Source organism: Castor canadensis, chromosome 4 (genome assembly GCF_047511655.1).
Source record: "Castor canadensis chromosome 4, mCasCan1.hap1v2, whole genome shotgun sequence".
Taxonomy (NCBI): Eukaryota; Metazoa; Chordata; class Mammalia; order Rodentia; family Castoridae; genus Castor; species Castor canadensis.
Window position 1 is genome coordinate 184,771,995 of NC_133389.1, and position 16,797 is coordinate 184,788,791.

At 56.0% G+C, this 16,797-nt stretch overlaps 1 protein-coding gene across 28 annotated transcripts in view; it reads right to left on the reverse strand.

The window, feature by feature from the left end:
* Kif1a (kinesin family member 1A) overlaps window positions 1–16,797 on the reverse strand; it is a 93,660-nt gene that overhangs the window by 21,330 nt on the left and 55,533 nt on the right. For 12 of the 28 annotated variants that reach the window (XM_074072202.1, XM_074072214.1, XM_074072211.1 and 9 more), the window contains 13 exons: window positions 16,507–16,685; window positions 14,875–15,012; window positions 13,841–14,113; window positions 8,593–8,711; window positions 6,483–6,568; window positions 5,447–5,585; window positions 5,148–5,319; window positions 4,865–4,955; window positions 3,551–3,669; window positions 2,659–2,714; window positions 1,809–1,917; window positions 886–952; window positions 698–782 (listed from right to left, as the gene is read on the reverse strand). In XM_074072202.1, coding sequence (XP_073928303.1) covers window positions 698–782; window positions 886–952; window positions 1,809–1,917; window positions 2,659–2,714; window positions 3,551–3,669; window positions 4,865–4,955; window positions 5,148–5,319; window positions 5,447–5,585; window positions 6,483–6,568; window positions 8,593–8,711; window positions 13,841–14,113; window positions 14,875–15,012; window positions 16,507–16,685 — 1,633 coding nt within the window. The remainder of the gene's footprint in view (window positions 1–697; window positions 783–885; window positions 953–1,808; window positions 1,918–2,658; window positions 2,715–3,550; window positions 3,670–4,864; window positions 4,956–5,147; window positions 5,320–5,446; window positions 5,586–6,482; window positions 6,569–8,592; window positions 8,712–13,840; window positions 14,114–14,874; window positions 15,013–16,506; window positions 16,686–16,797) is intronic. The other 16 variants (XM_074072226.1, XM_074072225.1, XM_074072224.1 and 13 more) reach the window with 2 other exon arrangements.

The following is a 16,797-nucleotide window of genomic DNA, read 5'->3' on the forward strand; positions in this document are numbered from 1 at the left end:
GGCAGGGCCTGCACTGACCACACACTGGGATGGACATCTGTCTGTGTCCTGGAATGAAAATCTAGAGGACAGATTCCTTCCAGCTTAGCAAAGGAAAGTTGGTAAGCCAAAGTTCAATGTAGGTCATGGAAGAAAAACCCTAACACTTTTGCTTGTGATTATGGTTAAATTGTGCTCCCCCAAAAAAGATTATGTGGAGGTCTAACCCCAGGACCTCAGAACGTGACCTCCTGTGGAGATAAGGTACTGCCCGTGTAATTGGTTAAGTTGGGGTCACATGGAGTGTGGCTGATGTGACTGCCCGTGAAACCTGAGGGTTGCTAATATGACTTCCGTAGGCCAGGGACACCCAGACTGCTGCCCGCCACAGAAGCCAGGATAGGCCAGAAGGATTTTCCCACAGATCTCCAAGAGAACACGCCTTACTGGCATCTTAATTTCAGACTCTGGCTTACAGAGCTATGATACGATAAATTTCTGCTGTTTTAAGCTACCTGGCTTGTGGTACTTTGTTGTAGCAGCCACAGAAAACTAACTCAGATTAAATAGAAATTTAGGTACCATCACACAGGTCCAAGCCTCTCCTTTTCAGGTGATGGACAGAGAGCTTTTGTGATTTAGCCAGGGTCACACAGCAACAAGGTAGAGCTGTGTTTAGAACCTCAGCACCTGGCCCAGGCCTGCCCATCCCACTCACCCACGACCAGCTCGCGCACTTCCTTCCAGCGGATGTGACTGCCTGTCTCGTGCAGCAGCGTAACGGTTATCCGTCTCTGAATGCCCTGCAAGGTGCCAGGAGAAAGAACAGGTGAGATGGTCCCAGGGCCACACAGTGGAGTGGGGGGGGTGCAAATGGTGAAGGGGGGGGCAGGAAAGGCTTCACACCTGGTGGAGAAGGAAGGTCCCCATGCACGGCATGCCCCCACGGTGGTCCACCACAGCAGGGATGTAACTGGAAGAGACAAGGGTGAGATGCACTGGCCCCTCCTCCCACCCTGCCCACAGCACAGACCCTGGTCCCAGAGAGGACAAGGGGTGGAAACAGAAAAGCACCAGCTGCTCCCTTGGGGACAACAGGCAGCCCAATCCAAAGAGATTGGTCAGCTGGGTGTAGAGACCCTGGCGTGCCCTCTCAGCCCTAAGAAATGCTCGACAGGGGTGCAAGGGAAGTCCTGGGCCTTCTGAGCTGGATCTTTGCAACACCTCCAAGAGTCTCCCTGCTTTCTCTCACCTTATAAATCTGCCCCATGGCCAGGGGCTCCAGATAAAGCTGCAGTAGAGCTCCAGAGATCCTGACCTGAAGACCTAGCCCTAAGGCCTGGTCCCATTCGATACAGAACCAAGTCTGCTCAGGTCTCCTCAGCCCTGGCCTGGTGGCTCCCAGCCCCTCCTACTCTATCTTAGCCACTGCTAGGCTCTGAGCTGCTCATGCACTGTCATTCTGAAATCCGGGCCAACTGCCATCTCCTTTAGGTCTTCACACACCCTCTGGTCACTTTCTACAATTCTTCATGCCTGCCACCTCCAGCCCCAACCCTGAGCCACCCCTGGCTGGTGCTTAGTGCCACTGGCCACCAGCTGCCACATGTGTCTGTCCAGGCCCCATCCCTCAGGCGGGAACTCTTATCTGTCTGTCTCTAGCCCTACAGGTCCAGATCGCAAGAGGTACTTTGTAACTCCTGCTAAAGATCAGCTGGGAATGGCTCAGTGCCTCTTCCCTCTCCCCCTCATCACAGTCTCTGAGGACCCCAACACAACCCCTAGGCTCCCCAGCCTGTCTCCAGCCCGGCACCGTGGTGTCCACTCACTCGCCATTGGCCTCCAGCTCGCAGATCTCAAAGTAGACAAGCAGGTCATACTTGCAGTGGCAGGGCCCAGGGCAGGGCCGAGTTAATGTGCTAAGCTTGGTGGCAGGCACTGGGGGAACAGGAGAAAGGCACATGACAATGTAGAACTGGCCTGTTGCATGGTGGGGGGACTTGGGGGGACTTGGAGGGCATCAAAGGCTGCATATGCCCCACCCATGCTCATGGTACACCTAGCCCCGGGCATAGTCAGAGCTGAAGCCAGCACTATACTCGAGATATGTTCTCCATGTCCCAGGTGGGAGGAACACACCTGGGCATAGGCCTTTGAAGAAAGTGGTGACTGAAACCCCGAGAACCAGTGGGGCAGCAGAGATCTACTCACTCAGAGGTCCCACCACCTATACAGGACCACTCCTCCTACCATGTTGACTGACCCATAGTTGAACTACTCAGTCACAGACCAATGCACCAGTCCATGCACATTTTGCCAGCCCCAAATCTTGCCCAACAGGCCCTGTCCTCAGCTCCCCCAACCCTCCACTTGTGTCCAGCTCCTGACAAAGAGCTTCTGTCCCCTGTCTACCACCCCTCCACTGGGACTCATCACAATTGCCCTTCCTTTACTAAGTGCTCCTGTCACTGTGGCGCTAATTGTCTCCCTTGCAGACAGTGGGGAAGTTAAATAATAGGACACACAGCTGTGAACCATAAACCCCACTGATGTGAGGCACTAAGTCAGCAGGCCTGGGGGCTGGAGTGTCCCCTTACAGTGTCCTCAGCCTGCAAGACTCCATCTCCCCACCACACCTGCACGCACTTCCCTGCGTGCACTCAGGAGAGCCCCGCCTACCTGGCTTGGACAAGGGCATGACCCGAGGGAAATGGCGACGTGAGGGCCTCAGGGGGCTGTGGAGAAAGAAGCCAGAGTAAGGGGACCCAGCAGGCTGGCATCTGTAGGACCTTGGCCAGAGCAGGTGGCTCAGTGCAGGGCAAGTTGCAGACCCCAAGCCCATCCCTGCCTTCTTCCCTTCCAAATGCCTAGAAAAGGCCCCAGTCCCAGCCTAGATGGGAGAGGAGGGAATCTCAGGACCCCACACTCCACCCCAGAGGCCCCAAGGCCACAGAGAACCAGGAGGGTCAAGCTCTGGTTCCCTGCCTACAGGCTCCAAGACAGAGCCTCCCTGCACAACAGGGTGGATGGGCTCCTGGGGCCCAGTGCCCCAAACAACGCCTTCACCACCCTTCTCTCTCCCTGATACCTGGATGTCCCTCAGTGAGAGAAGATGGCACAGGAGAGGACTCAGGCCCTTAAGCCTGTCCACACTTCTCCCTGTCCTCAGAGTGGCTGAAAGGGGTTGGCCTGGCCCACAGTGGACACTCTTGTCCCACCCTCTGGAGCCCAGGGTGAGATGGCCTAGGGGCTGTTATGACCTCAAATCACAGCCTCTCAAGACTCCCAGCTTTCACTTTCTCCCCCACCTTGGAATGAGGGAGCCAAACAGACACCCCTTTCCTGGGAGTGACCAGTGGGGCCATCCTGGTCATCCTTCAATGAATGCCCCTTGAACACTGCCCATGCCAGATTAGAGGCCAAGGTTCTGACAGCAATACTCCTCAGAAACCCCCTGCTCAGTTCTGAGGAGGGAAGCGAGTACAGGCCATGCGAGGGGGCTTCGGAGGGGCATGGCTCTGCAGCCTTGAGACTGCTGGCTAAGGACATCTGGGTGACCTGGGAGATTGACCTGAGCACATCCTTGCAGAGGGGTGGGAACGGGTGCTGCTGGTAGTGTCCAAAGACTTCGAACACAATAGGCTGGCTCTTGATGTACTCAACAAAGGACTTGGTCACTTCCACAGCGATCTGGTGGGCAAGGAGAGCAGGTGGGAGGCATAGCCATGCCATGTTCAGTGGGAAAGGAGAGTCATATCAGAAAGCATTTACATTTCACACAGAACCAAGCACTCTAAGCCCAGACCTGGGACCCCATGGCCAGGCCTACCCTCTTCCCACTATGGGATAATGGTCTTCACCTAGACCTGGCCAGCTCAGCCTCTTCTCCGAAAACAGACCCAGGTCAGGTGCCTGCAGGCAGACCTTGGCCTCTGTCCCCAGAACAGATGAGGGCCACACAACTTAGCTGCATTTTCAGAACACAGAGCCCAGGAAGGGAACCCAGGGCAGAATGGCTTTGTCAGTAATGACCCTGGGCCTTTGCCCACTCACCAAGTTACAGGGTGACTTGTGTCCCCCAAATTCTTATGCTGAAGTTCTCGCCCCCAGGTTCTCAGAATGTGACTGAATCTTGAGATATGGTATTTATAAAGAGACAACCAGGTTAGAGTGAGGTCATGCGGTATGACTCATCCAATGTGATCGTCATCCCTCAGAGAAGGAGAAATTTGGACACAGACACAAAGGCAGAAGGCCGTGAGAATGGACAAAAGTGGCCATCTATAAGCCAAGGAGAGGCTGCAGAAGGAACCAGCCCTGCTAACACCTGACCTTGATACCCTGACCTTCCAGCCTCCAGAACTATGAGATGATGTGCGGTACTTCCTTAGGGCAGTCCTAGCCTAGTCCTCCCAAAGCCTTTCAAAGCCTCTGAGGCTGTTCCGCCCCAAAGGCCTAAGGCCTCTACTCTCCACAGTCTAGACACGCCTGAAACTCTCCTGGCCTCTCAGGATTTTGCTTGGACATCTTGTGGCCTTCGACCTGCCCTACCTCTTCCTGGTCCCCAACACCAGGCCAAGGCTGCCTTCCCTGCTGGGCAACCAGAGCCCTCAGCATTAACATCAGTAACAACATTGCTGGATGCTCTGTGTCCATGTCTGCCCAAGGTTCCAGTGGTCAGCTCTCAGGCGCTCTATTGTGACCCCACCCAGTTTTACACCATCAAAGGCCCCTTAGCTGCCACATGGCATTGGCGACTCTGTGTTCTGATGCCAGGCAGTGTCCAGACCAAGGCTGGTTCAGAAGAGAAAGAACAAGTGATGGAGTGAATGGTGCTCAGTCTCAGAGCAGGCCTGGGAGGTGGCAAGGGGCCCCTGGGACGTACGTTTTGGACGTGGTAGAAGCCAAGCGGGGGACCCCTGCCGGTATTCTTCAGGGGCTCAGTGGAGAAGGCCTCATCATGACGGTGGATAAAGCTGTGGAGTAGGAGGAAGCACTTGGGGACAGGACTTGGAGCAGGGGCCCACAGCACCACTGGGTGGAACCCACACACGTGGGTCAGCACTGCCCCGATATAGCTTTGCCTGGCTGCGTGGGGCCCACAGTCAAGCCCAGCAGAGCCACCCACTCACCCCCACAGCCCAGGACACACAGACAGCAGGGCTCACTTAAACTGGCAGAAGATGTCAGCGTATTCAGCAGAGATGCTGGATGCCTGCAGGACAGTCACACGGAAGGTGAAGGTGCTGCCCAGGCGGAGGTGGTCCAGGGAAGTGTCGAGAGATCCATCCAAGACGGCTTTCTCAGGGCTGTCTAGGAGGAGGCCTTCTGGGGACACTGCTGCTGGAAGCCAGGGAGAGCAATGGGGTCTCTAGACCACACTCTCCCCAAGTTGGGGGCCAGTGGCCATGTTCAGGAGCCCGTCTCAGTGCATCCCATGCCCAAGGGCAGTGCAGGGTGCACCTACCTGAGCAGGTATTGTTGTTGACCTCATCAGCTGAGGGTCCAGCGTCTGCACCCTGGCCCTGACCTTCCACAATGCGCAGCTCTTCCTGGGAGGTCCCTGAGCGCGACATCCCCACCACGGGGCAGGACTCAGACTGAAACTGTGTGGGGCACAGAGTCAGAGAGCTGGGGTGCAGAGAGCTGGCCAGGATAAGGGCCCATGGGAGAGCTATGTGCCCCAGGCTAGGGTCTGAGGGACCTGCATTCCAGACCTGCCCCTGCCCTTGGTGGACCACCCACCTTCCTGGGCCACAGTCTCCCCTGCTGTGAGCAGGTCACTTTTGACTCTGGTCCAGATGACCTGAGGTATGAGCCATCTGGGGAAGAACTTGTCACCTGCCTCAGTGCAAGGAGATGCGGTAGTGGGAAAGGGGGAATGTCCTTGGTCTTAGTTCTGCCCCCAGGCACTAGTGCCCCTCTCAGGGGTAGAATGTAGGTGAACTCTCCCTTCATAGGCATCCCCTGACTGAGATCCCCAATGATGGGCAGTCAGGAGAGTCTAAGAGGACAAGGTCCTAAGCCTGGTCTAGGGGCCACTGTATTGGGCCTGCCTTTCACTTTCTCCTGGAATCGGAAGAGGGAGCCCTGGGTCTGATGGTTCCAGGATGCCAGAAGTTGGGGAGGTAGGTAAAGGGGTAGTGGAAATGCAGTGTCCTATGGGGACCCAGAGAGCTGCCCACGAGAAGACAGGGAGACTGGGGCTGTCTGTTCTAGAAGCTTGTGCTGAACCTTAGCTCTGCGCCGTTGTGTTCTCCCAGAACCCAGGGAGATGTTTGGCTCCAGCAAGTCCTGACAAACTGGGGAAGGGATGTTGTGTGTTTTAGACAGCAAAGGACAGGCAGGCCTAGTGCTTGGGATGAGAAAAAAGAACCCAGGAGGACTCAGGGAATCACAGGGCCGCACCAACTTGCTGGAGACTCCAGCAAGACTGGCCCCTGGATGCCTGGTGATCAGCAGGAGGGTGCAATGCTGTGTGCGGGGCAAACTTTGCACTGTACCTTTTCAAAATGCTGGTCATCAAAGGAGATTTTAGCAGTTCCTGACTGGCGGACACCAGAGCCATAATCAGGAGCCTCTTCATCGGCTGCAAGAAGAACCAAGCAGGTGGTCAAGCCCAGCTTGTCCCCAAGTGTGGGCAGAGCCAGGTGAGTAGCCCCAAGCCCAGAGCGAGGGGATGGGGGCAGCCAATGTCACCAGCTGTCAGTAACAGCCAAGGTAGCATCTGGAACACACTAGCCACCAGCCTGGGCTGCCCCAGGGACCCAGCAGTGGCTATGTCCTTATCACAGCCTGCTCCATGGGAGCTACAAGCCCTACCTTCCCCTCCAGACACTCAGGCAGAACCAGGGGCTCCTGACCTCCCCACAAACCTGTGCAGAGGCCACCCGTGGGTCTTACTGAGGTCAGCACCAGTATTGTGGGGCTGTGCTACCGACCACGTGAAGCCACCAGTGACTCATCAGGACATGCAATGGTCCCAGTTACCCTCTCTACTCAGCTGACCATGGCCTTCAAAGCTCAGATCTTTTCTACTGCCAAAGACCCCCCAACCTAACCTCTGACACCTCCCAGACCCCCTGGCTGGCCTGACTCTGTTTTAGGCTCCACTTACCCCTATTAGCCTGGCTGAGGCCTCAGGGGACTGTCACACTGCCCTCCGTCTCATCCCAGTGCTGAAAGCCAATAGCTCTGTTCTGCCACAGCCTAGTGCTGTCCAGAGCCTGCCTCAGTGGGGCTCAGCAGATAAGCTGACCTTGGGCCACAGTCTTCTAGATGGGGAAATAATAGGTGTCCCACAAAATACAAGAACCTAGTTGTCTTCCTACAAGGCCTGGGGACCCAGCACAGGGTCAGACTGTGTCCCAGGTACCCTTCTAGCCTCCTGTCCTGAATATAACCTAGGCCAGGGGAAAATGGCTGCTCACAGACCTGATCTCAGAATGCCACACACCTTCCCAACAGTTGATCTTCATCTAAGAATTGGTGGGGGATGGGGAGGAGGATCCTTGGCCCCACAGAATATAAATTTGGGGCTCAAGTTCTTCACTAACTTCCATAAAGACCCCTCAGGGACCCTTCCCACCAAGGGCAGAGCAGGATAACAGCTGACCGCCACTGGGCTGGGGGTTATGACACATGGAGGACATACTGTCTCTCTGGGCTCCCCTAATTGCCCACATTGACCAGACTCAGTTCTGTCTAGCAGAGTCAACATACAGCCCACACCTCTTCTCTCCATTTGTCTGTCTCACTCTCTCCCAAGGTGCCAGGGCATCCAAGGCCTTGGGAGGAAACACAGTGAGTTCCCTGGGGAAGGGAGGATGCAGTGGAGAGCAGAGAAGGGAGCCTGGGAACCAGCAGTACAATCTGAGCACTACCTTCCGGCCTGTGGATTCTTTGAGCCACATACTTTCACCCCATGTTGTCCATGGATCCACCAACGTTCAAGCAGATGAAAACCATTAAAATAGGATCCTTTCTACAGGTGAGCCAACCAAGACCCAGAGGCTTCTGTGGCTGGCCAGTCCTTGTACCTCCTGGCCATGGGGAGGGGGGCCAATCACAGAGAGGGTCTCTGTCTCTCAAGGCAGGGAACCTGTATCTTCAGGCCCACATATAAGGGAGGCTCTGCAGCCTCTAGTAGAATGGGCCTATGCCTGAGAGACCAGGACCTGAGGGGAGGTGCACAGTAGAGAGAACCAGAAGAGCTGTGAGGCTGCCCTGGGCAGAAGTGGGCAGAGCCAGCAGCCTGCTGATTCCCTGGGCTGCATGACAGACAGTGGGGACCTAAGACTGAATGGTCTCAGGCAGTCCTTGCCTTAGCCTAAGTGGTCCAGGTTTTCCTGGCCAGCCCAGCAGAGTCTAGGAAGCCAGAGCCAAGAGCTGGATATGAAGAACTTCTTCAGGCCCCACCTGCAGGCCATTTCAGGAAAGGTGGAGTAACTGCTTCAGGTTGGCCCCAAGAAGACTGGGGGCCTAGGCCAGGCAGCTCACACACTGACCACTGCACAAAACCCACAGAGGTCCTTGCCCTCTTCTGCTTCCATCTATAAAAGCAGAGCCAGCCCCAGGGGCTCTGAGCCACACATCACCCAAACCCACACGCACCTGAGATGGCTTGTACCGCCACACGGAGGAAGCCCTTCACCTCGCCCTTCTCACTGACGATGGCTACACGGTGCACCAGTGGCACAGGGTACAGCAGGTTGCTCAGGTAAACGAAGGCCCTATGGGGAGTAGAGGCCACGGTCACAGGAGGCCCTCAGTGTGCACTCTGAGCAGCAGCAGTGACAGCACAGCTGGCTCACGACACAACACAAAGCTGCAAAGCAGAGCGAAGCCGCGGGACGGCCAGAGCAGAGACAGCAAGGGCACACAGGGACAGGCAGGGGGACTGGGGGAGGGAAGGTGCCCAGGGTCTTCGGTGCTCAGACGAGACAGGAGGAGGTAGAGGCACAGAGGAGGAGGGAGTGGACCTTGGCGAGCAGAGGCACAGCCCAGCTCAGCCCAGACATGGCTGTCTGAGAAGAGAACAGCTGAGGAGGGGGTTTCAGCCTGCTTCAAGGACTGGAGGATGGGCTGGACAAGGACTGCTGAACCTCAGCCATCTGCTGCACTGATAACAGATGCCTCCACCAAGCCTCTTTGATGAACATGGCACAGAAATACGGTTCACCCAGAGGTTAGACACCACTCCACTGTGCCCCTGGCTGCACCCCAACTGCCTAAAAGATGCCCCATCTGTACGAGTGAAACTCTGAATGTGGGGCAGTAACTCAGAGCACTGTCTTGCTCCTCCTAATGAAAGTCATGGGTTCCACCTCAAGAGCCTCACTAAAGCCCCCTCAGCTTGTCTTTCACCACCCCTGCCTCCCCCACGATCCCAAGAAAGGTCCCAGGGCATGTGTCACACAGAAGTCTCCAAACCTTCAGTAATGCCCCAAATCTTTGTATGGATATCCAAGACCCATGAGGCCCAGGGTGGCCTAGCCCAACCAAGCTCAGCCCCAATCCAGCCACACTGGCCACTGGGTCCCTGGATGCCCTAGATTATCTCTGCCCTCCCATGATAATGGTTCATTCTCATCCTCTTAGTTCCCAGCCTGCAGATGCCTCCCTCCCATCTCCTTTTCTGACTCTGCGTCTATCTGGGGACTGTCTTTTGCTTTCGGTGAGCCCCCACCGCACCAATGAAATCCCCAAAGCAGGCCTGGGGGTGGGGAAAGGGCAGCTGCCTGCAAGGGACCTGCCTGCAATGGCCCCCCGGGGCCATTTCTCGGGCCCCCTTTCCACAGTACAGTGCCCCCTCAGAGGCCACACCAGAGGAGTGTTTGCTCCCACCCCCTTCCTTCCAGGAGCCAATGGGGTAGCTGCTGTGCAGAGGGTGGAGGGAGCCCATGGGAAATCCTTGGGGATCTCTCCCACTATGGGCCAGGTTAAAAGCCTGTCTAGGGCCAGCCAGCTAGGTTGAGACTTCCTCTCTGCTATCTCAGAGGCCCCACCAGACCAGGCTGCCACCCTGGAAGGCTCAGGGGGCAATGCCACAGGCGCTGCTTGCAGCTGTCAGGGCCCAGGCCCTGTGCAGCCCAGACATGCCCTCCTAGCACTGTGGAGGTGACTGTGGACTCCCCAAGACCTCCTGATGGGAGGAAGAATCCCTGGGAAGCTCACAGACCCCACACTCACCACTGCCTGACCCTCTCTCACTGCCCCTGGTCTGAGCAGTACTGAGAGGTCAACTGAGAGAAGGACAAGGCTCTGCCTAGGTCACATGGCCAGTTGCAGCAGACCATCCTGGATCCCTCCACAGGACCTTGCTGTTGGAGTGAACCCTGCTTACAACCCCCTGCAACCCTCTAGCCTCCCCCTACTAGACCAATCCCTCAGCTTGGGTTCCCACAAATCAGATTGAGGCCTGGACCCCCTCCTGTCCCGGTATCAAATTATCTCATTCTGAGGCAGCCCAAAAACGGAAAAACCCACGGAAGAGATCATAGCAGCTGTGTGGGCACAGCTGCCAGGGCCAAGCCCCACGGTGAGCAGGTACAGGGACAGACCATCAGCTATCCCAACACCTGGGGTCAGGCCTATCCAAACAGTGACACATCTTCATTCAACTGACTGAACTCTCCTCTCTCGGGGGTACCAAAATAGATCTAGGGTCTGAGATGGCACATTAATGCTGATGGAATAGGATACTTAGGCCCATTCCTCAGGTGAAGAAACTAAGGCACAGAGATTGGGAGGTGTCCAGGGATGGCAGGGTGAGAGCTAGGCTGTGACTTGCAGGCTGGCTCCTAGCCAGCTCTCAGCTGTGTATATGCCGAGCTCTACTGCCTCCTGGCCTGACTGACACAGCTGAGAGCAGTAGGCCTTTCTGTCTTGGCCTCTCAGAACTTCCTCTCGTCAGAGGGAAATTTCAGGCACTGTAGCACCAGACACTGCCATGACCCACATCCGAAACTCCAAGGAAGGTGCAGCCCAGGCTGAACCCCAGAGGCAGGGCCCATAGCTGGGGCCTCACAAGTTAGACAGTGAAAAAGACTCTTGGGGTCTCTGACCCAACTCTGGGCAGGTACGTATTCTCACCCAGGGCCCCCAAGTGGGAGTCCATGTTTCTAGCTGCAGTGCTGGTGTTAGGTGCTGGGAGAAGGCATGAACATGATGGACACTCTCTCCTCCCCATAGTCTCCACCCCAGTCCACTTGGCAATGGCAATGGACTTATTCAGCTAGAAGGGACCTCTGGGCTCAGAACCCCTCACCCCAATGGCAGCACCAGCCTTACGGGAGCTGTAAAGAAAATCTGGAAATCCCTCTCTGCCCCATCCATACAGAGCCCATCCAGCCAATGCACCAGAGGATAAGGACAAAACAGGGAGTCCAGGGATGGGGGACCATGCTTCTACCCATCTCACCTGATCTATAGGTGATCAAGGCAGTTTGACCACTGGAGGTGCCAGAACACAGACTCAACCCTATCTTTGCCAGCCCTGCCATACCACATTCACCTGCACACCTGGCTGCTCTCAAGATAGAAGAAACACAGTCCATAGCCATGTTGGCAAAGACAGGAGAGCAGGTGTGGAGGTTTCAGCAAGGCTGCTGTGGGTGTCTGGGGTCACAAGGAGCTGACACCAAGTGCAGCCTCTTGTTGGCCAGTACTTATCCATCCAGTGCTGGATGCTGCCTATGCAGCACCTCCCCCTTTCCCAGACCCTTTCCTTGGGACTCTCGTCTTCCTCTCTCTGCAGTGCCAGGGCCCACCTATCCCGATCACACACTTTCTGGAAGCATTTTGTCCAGGCAGGGAACTGGAGCCCCCAGGCCCACTTTCTCAGCCAGAGCAGCAGACACCAACCCACCCACCTCCCCAGGTCACCTGGCATCTGACTGCCATAAGCAGAGGTCCCTGAGGGCCTGATCCTGGATGGGGGTAAGGTTTGGCTCTGGCTGCTGGAGGCTTGGCCAAGAGTCCAGGGCACCTTGAAGCAGACTGAAACACCTGAGAGAGGAGAGGCGGGCAGAGCGGACAGAGCGGCGAGTGTGGCGAGACGGGAGGGAGGAGGCAGCGCTAACCACAGATTGGTGAGGTGCAAAGACGCATGCTGGGACCCAGGGAAGCCTTTCCAGAGGGAACAAGAGTGGGCACCCCAATTTCGCTTAAGCTTTGGAGAGAGAGCCAGCAGCTACCAGAAGGATAAAAGGAAAATCAATGGTGGGGCCCCTCCCAGGGCTGGGCCTGCATAGCTGCTGTGCAGGAGAAGCCAATTCTTGCCAAAACAAAAAGGTCAGGATGATGCTGAATGAAGCCCTTTGTAGGATCACCCACATTATGGGGCAGGCCTCTCATGGACCACTTCTGTTTGGTTTGGGATTTTGTGAAATCTCAAATTCACAAAAGGGGAAAACAGCATTGGAAGGACCCAGCTCTTTCCGTGAGACTGCAGAGCCCACGCCCCACTTCTCCCAATGTCCTTGTCCCCTGTATGTCCTGACCCCCTGCCTACCTGACACCCGGAGCCACTCTCAGGGCCCAGCAGGCACAGGAGGCCTGAAGCTATAGGCCCAGGGCTTGGTGGGAGAAACCTGGTGGAGCTGGCCTGGGGCCTGCACTTCCCACTTGGGCCCAGCAGAGCAGAAGTCCAGACCAGGGCATCTTGGAGAGAGACACTGCCCAGAGAGTCCAGCCAGCCAGCATATCACACCTAATGCCAGCCCATGACAGTCGGGGAAATCTAATCAGAGCAAGTCCATGGCACAGACCATGGGGACCTGCTGTCTTCTGAGAGGGTGGGGGGCTTTCATGCCATCACCTCCACCCAAGGAAGGAGGGAGCCCAACAGAAATCCTATGATCCTCAGGGGACCACCCTACACCTTCCACTTCTGGCATTGGTATTCCAAGGTGAAGATTTCTGGAAACTTACATCAGCCTGGCCCAAGGAAGCAATCTCAAACTCCAAGAAAGGCTGCTATTAAAAATGTCTTATAGCTCCCTGCACATGAGTTCTTCACAAAGGAAGACTATGTGACTGGAGCTGTTCAGGAGTCAAATGTCCTCCTGCTACAGCTCAGTAGCTAGATCTTTCCTTCTGCCTTCCAACTGTGGCCTCTCTCATCCCTCCAGGAAACTAAATGGCCAGCTCCTCTTTGCAAAAGGTTTGTTCTGGGATGGTGCTAGGCCACGTGTCCCATCTATTGCCCAGAAATCCTGAGAGGTAAGGAGCGATGAAGCCAACCTCACCTTCAGATGGAAGCAAGGGCCTGGCAGGCCCCATGGTGTCAGAGTAGATGGAGGAGGTTCTACCTTCCCCGCCTGAGCACCAGACCCTCCCTGTCCTTAGAGACCCCCAAGTCCTGCTCCTTTTCCCAGAATGGGATGGCACTGAGTACACAGGGAGCCGCCTTCTCTTTGAACAACAGCAGAGACAGTGGACGCCGCCTCAGCTGGACAAAGCTAATCCCCAGGACAAGGGGACAGGACATCCAGCCTCATCTCTCACAGGTCCCCTCATCCCTGCACAAGGATTTATGGGGAGGAACTCGGTCACCAATTTCCAGCCTCCTAGGGTGGGCACCATGAACCCTCAGCCATATGCTTCAGGGTCCTGCCTTTTCTGCAGCTGGACCCAGACTTGCCCGCTGGGCCAGAGTGTCCATCTCCATAATGGAGATCTCCCTGCCCCACCAGGGGGACGTGAGGGCAGCCCAGCTCCCTCAGCCCCCTTGGAGGCCAGCCCCTAGCCTGCCTGGCCCAGAGGGTCCGGGGTCCATCCTGACACCCAATCGTGCCACAGCAGTGCTCCTGTGCAAAAGAGCTGGTTCCTCCCCAGCATGCGCCTCGACCTCACCAACCTTCCTACTAAACTGAACAGGGGGGGCCGGTCGTAAAACGGGTCCCGGCCGTCGCACAGCGCGTGCTCCGGAAAGACGTCGTCCTCCAGGTCCTCCTCCTCCTCCTCCTCCTCCTCCTCCTCCTCCTCCTCCTCCCCCACGCTCTGCTCCTCGGCAGGCTCGGTGGCTTCAGAGTCGGGGCTCGAGAAGGTGGGGGAGGGGGTGAGAGCAGCCATGCGCTCGCTCATGCATGTGTTGAGAAGAGGGTAGCTGTTGCAGCCAGAGATGACTGAACTGAGGTTAGTGCGACAAGACAGAGAGAAGTTAACACCAGCTACTCCAGGGAGGACAGGGCAGGGTGGGGCAGGAAGGGAACTTCTGTTTAAAACCAAAACCAAACACAGGCACCATCAAGAATGCTGCTTTAAAAGACAAGAGAATCAAAAATGCATCTCATCCCCAGGGGAAAAAGCAACCCATATACGTGGTCAGCTGAAAAGCTCTGAAAGGTCCCAGAAGGCACCCACAGGTGTGAGTGCGAGCCGGGATCCTGGCTGGGTATAGCCAAGGCCGTGTGAGGACCTCACAAGCTTGACCATGTTGAGGCTTCAGAACATCACGGTTGTGTTGGGTCAGGGACTTTGTGCAGACCCCAGACTGGAAACCAGGGAAGGAGGAGGTGGTATCTCAGGCTTAGGTAACACAGCCCATCTCTGTGTTCTCACCCACAAGGCTGCCAGTGACCTGGAACTCCTGCCTGAGGCCCCTGGCTGCCTGGGAGTGTCACACCTTTACACATGTGGCCCTACCGTGGAAGTGGATAGCAATGACAAGACACCATCCCAAGTCCCCTGAAATAACAGGGCCAGCAAGTGTATGGTAAGGAATGGTTGGGAGGGGAAACTTGGATGGAGGAAGGACAAGGAGGAGACGGGACTCCTTCCATGTGTCAGGGCCAGGGCAAGGCAGGGTCCAGGACCTTGGAGGAGGCCTGCTCCCTGCCCCCACTGCTGTCTCTCTCGTGTACTCTGCCAGGGAAGGGAGGAGGCACCCACCTGCCCACCAGCCGGAACCAGGGGAAGCGGTCATAGAAGGGATCTCCACCGGTCACCACGTTGTCACAGTCTTCGACGACACTGGAGGGCACCTCTGCGGCCCTGTCGTACATCTCCCGCATCAGGTCCAGGCGCTGCCTATAGGGGCACAGAGACCAACGTGGGCTCAGGGTCTGCTGGACAGAAACCCCTCCTTGGTCCTCAGAGCTGGTCAACCAGGAGAGTCTCGAGCTAGAAGTTCCCCATAACTCCTCCCAAACTCCATTCAAGTGACAGCAAGGTGACCTGAAAGCAGGAGTGGCAAGGAATGAGCAACAGGCAGTGACGAAGGGCTTCTGGGTGGCCTTGAGCAGTTGGGTGGCTGACAGAGAAGTGAGAAGACACCAACTGAAGCTTGGAAATGGGGCCCTGAAAGCTTTATGAATGAACTGAGGTGAGGCAGGGATGAGGACACAAAAGACTGGGAAATACTTTCTCAATTATTATCCCCAGGAAAGACAAAGTGTGGAAGGAAAAAAAAAGCATTCGTGCCCTCTTGGGCTCAGATTTTAATATGACAACACAAACAGTGGCTGTTTGTCCCTTCAGAAACCAAACTGCCCCTGCCTGTGAGAACGCAGTGGAGAGGAGTGTGGGTGCATGTGTACCGTGTGTGTGAGGGAACTGTACAAGAAAGCATGCGTCTGAGTGTGTGCCTACTGATCATGTTTTCTTTTCCAGATTTCATGATGTTTTGACATTTTCAGGAGCCGTGCTGGCTGAGGAGTGCCCTTCTCAAGCCTTGCTAATTCCTAGAGACAGTCAACAACTTGTCCGTGAGCCCACATTCCATGTACAAACCCACCAACCCTGAGACTGTCCGGTAACTGCTCCTTTCCCTAAATTCTCACACACCTGATCAATATTCCTAAATCACCCCAGCCAGGTACAGAAAACTCACTACAGCCCCATGCCCAGGGCCCATCAGAATTATTCCAGGGAACTCATCCCAGTCTGGCCTTCCTGCTCCCAGCCAGCCCTGCCCTGGTGCCCCTTTGTGGCCTGGGCACTCTGTGCCTCCTCTTTCCAGGGCTGTGAGTGACATTCCATTCCTCCTTCCATGGCTTCTACACTTGGTCTTCACAGGCTCATCTCAAACGTTAAGGCCCGGCACAAATCAGAGTGAGTGTGCAGGACCAGGGAGGCAGAGCCTTAGGAGAGAGGCACTCCCACATTATCCAAGCAATGGAGGGACACCGTGGGTGTTTGTCCACCACTCCAGGGTCCCCTCTATCTCTGAGACCTTTGGCATTGGGCCGAGGTCTTTCTGGCTCTAAGAACACTGAACCCACCCTCCAGATCCTGCTGTGCCAGGTCCCTGGCCTTTGCTCCACCAGTACCATCTTGGCTTCTGGGTACCCAGGGCACATTCACCTCAGGTGACCCTCTTCCCGAGGAAAGCACTATTTACTTTCCATGACTGACCACTGCCTGGAAGAATATGGATTCCTTGGGACTGGATTCTACCCGCTTGATTCTTCTTGTCTTGAAAGACAATGGCATTGATACCCACTGATGTGAGAACCCACACCTGGTTCTGTCCTGGAAGACAGCCCCATCTGCCCCACCTACCCCACCAGCCACCAGCCACACCTGAGTTTCTCCAGTGTCCAGTAGTGAGTGGCCCCATTCTTCTGGTCCTGGACCTCCACAGCCACAATGGTGCGGGGGAAGGGGCGCGTCTCTCGGTCTTTGGCAGCCTCTGGGGGCAGCAGGTCTGGCGGTAGTGGAGAGTATAGGGTGTCCGTGAGGAGGACAAACTGGAACTGAACCTGTGACCAGCAAAGGATAACCACTCATCAGCCCCTTGGTGAGTGGGAGCCAGATCCCCGAGAGGACTTCTTCCCACCTCTTAGAGACCTCAGCTGCATGCCCCAAAACAGT